Source organism: Gavialis gangeticus, unplaced genomic scaffold, assembly GCF_001723915.1.
Source record: "Gavialis gangeticus isolate Ggan-Ray unplaced genomic scaffold, GavGan_comp1, whole genome shotgun sequence".
Taxonomy (NCBI): domain Eukaryota; kingdom Metazoa; phylum Chordata; order Crocodylia; family Gavialidae; genus Gavialis; species Gavialis gangeticus.
In genome coordinates this window covers 1,247,552-1,250,096 of record NW_017728955.1, presented here as the reverse complement: position 1 = coordinate 1,250,096, position 2,545 = coordinate 1,247,552, and the positions used below count along the sequence as shown (strand labels likewise).

General features: G+C 45.1%; 1 protein-coding gene across 1 annotated transcript in view; it reads left to right on the top strand.

The window, feature by feature from the left end:
- The window catches only part of PAAF1 (proteasomal ATPase associated factor 1), a 29,549-nt gene that overhangs the window by 5,115 nt on the left and 21,889 nt on the right, over positions 1–2,545 (top strand). Inside the window, exon 2 of the mRNA XM_019526599.1 lies at positions 46–86. Coding sequence (XP_019382144.1) covers positions 46–86 — 41 coding nt within the window. The remainder of the gene's footprint in view (positions 1–45; positions 87–2,545) is intronic.

Sequence of the window (2,545 nt, the reverse complement as noted above, 5' to 3'; positions counted from 1 at the left end):
CCCTTCCCCCCGGCGGGTCACTAACGGCCGCTTCTGCCGTTGCAGGAGGAACGAGGGCGAGGCCTGGCTGAGCTGCAAGAGCCCGGGTGAGCGCGGGGCTGGCGGCCTTGGGGGGCGGCCTTCCCCTGGGGGTGTCAGTAGCCGCGGATCTTGGTTTTCTCTGGTAAACTAAAAATCCCCAATTTGTGTGCACAGGGTAACCCAAAATCCACACTTTCCCTGGTTAAAATAAAACGCCTCCCTCAATATGCCTCTCCAGATATACGTAGATGGATATATAGGTATAGATATGTTAGTGGCGTTTCATTTTAGTCCTGGCAAATTGTGGATTTTGGGTTACTTTTTTATATCCAGGAAGTGGGGATTTTTTTTTTTAATCAACCCAAAATCCACACTTCTCCTGGTTAAAATAAAGCATCTCCATCTGTCTGTCTGTCTGTCTGTCTCTCTCTATATCTATATATATATATCTATATATATACCTATATATCGATATTTTAGTGGCATTTCATTTTAACCATGGAAAAATGTGGATGTGGGGTTACTTTGATTAAAAACAAAAAAAAATCCCCACTTCTTAGATATAAAAAAGTAACCCCAAATCCACATTTTTCCATGAGTAAAATGAAACCTCACTATCTATATCTGTATCTCTGTGTATGTTAGCGGCATTTTGGAAAAAATATGGATTTGGGGCCTTTTTTTTTAAATCCAAGAATTGGGTTTGTTTGTTTGTTTTTATTCAAAGCTACCCCAAAATCCACATTTTTCCATTAGTAAAATGAAACACCATAATATATAGATCTATATGTTAGTGGTGTTTCATTTTAATCATGGGAAAATGTGGATTTTGGGTTGCTTTTTTTTTTTATCCAAGAATTGGGGATTTTTTTTTTAAATCAAAGTAACCCAAAATCCACTTTTTTCGCATGATTAAAATGAAACACCGCAATGTATGTTAGTGGCGCTTCATTTTAATCATGGAAAAATGCAGATTTTGGGTTACAAAAGAGTAACTAAAAATTGAGGATTTTTTTTATCAAAGTAACCGGAAAATCTACACTTTTCCATGATTAAAATGAAATGCCACAATATCTATATCTCTATGTTAGTAGTGTTTCTTTTTAATCATGGAAAAATATGGGTTTTGGGTTACTACTTCTACATCCAAGAATTGGGGACTTTTTCTCCAATTTAAAAAACAAACAAACCAGGAGCCCTGTTAATAACCTTGTGTAGAAGCAGGACGTTGGCAGCCAGGGGCCTGATGCTTGCTCTGGGGCAGGGTTGGGTGCAATGCCTGGGTTCGTGTTGTTTTGAGCTTGGATGATGGGTTCGAGTGAGCCGGTTTGGGCAGGGCCGATGCTGCCTCAGGCAGGGGTTGGGCTGGATGGGAGCTCCCGGTCCAGCCCTGCTGCTGCTGCTCTCTGATTCAGCCCTTCTTTCCTCTTTTAAAGAGTCTGGGCTGGACGGGGCCTCCAGAGGTCATGGCTAGTCCAACCCCCCAGTCAGCCCTGTCCAACCCAGCCCAGAAAAACCCTAATCTAACCTCACAGCAAACTACAGTCAGCCTGACAGGCATCATGCCTGAACCTGCCTGTAATTCAACAGCACCTCCTTATCTGTTCTCCTCACCTCGTCTGACCGGAAGTGCAGTATGCCCAGGTCATTGTCTGTAAAGGAAGGTGACCGTACAGCCTGGTTTGCTGAGGGCATGCTCAGATTTCATAGGCTAGTCCCAGCCAGTTGGTGAAAATTGAAACAAAAATTGCAGGGGCACAGAATAGCCCTGCCTCCTTGTCTTCACCTGCAGCAGCATCACTGACTTGGGGTGGGGGAGGTGTCATGGAGGTCCTTAAAATAATATGGTCACCTGGGTGTAAAGGGACCTGGAGTCCTATGCAGGCAGCTGTGCTCATTGGGGCCAGTGGAAACTTCCACCCTCTGGGCAATGCCAGTTTGTGCCGGATATGGAGCCTCTTGGACTGTGGACCAAATTCTGCAACTAAAGGACCATTGTGAGCCTCCAGCTTTCTGCTGAAAGTGCAGGTTGTGTGGCTTCATCCTGTCCTGAGTAACCAAAAGGCAGAGCAGCACATGAAGCTGAAAATAACAGCCCTTAACAGTACGCGCAGCTGGTAGTCAGTGAGAGGGTGAGCTGTGCACCAGAAGTTAGCTATGTCTCTTAATGCACTGCTGGACGGTGCATAGATACTCTGGTGGTGACACTGATATTAGAGCTCCAAGAGAACAGAGTACTCTCTCCTTCTTGGTACTTGCTCCCTTCAAATGCACAAGCTGCTTTTAGGTATCCAGGTTGTAGCCATACTGGTCTAGAGAAAAAAGCAATCAGGATTCAAGGTAGAGGTTGTGGCAGAAAGCCACCTTGGTTTCTCCCCAAAAATCTCTGCCCTGTGACACTGTGATTTAAATCTCTGTGCTGTGACCATTCAATTAGGGTGGGCCCAGCACACAGGGGACCACACCCTCAGCCTGTCTCTTTAGGGAACTGGAGCTGGCTGCATTCCTGAGGGAGGGGGAAACC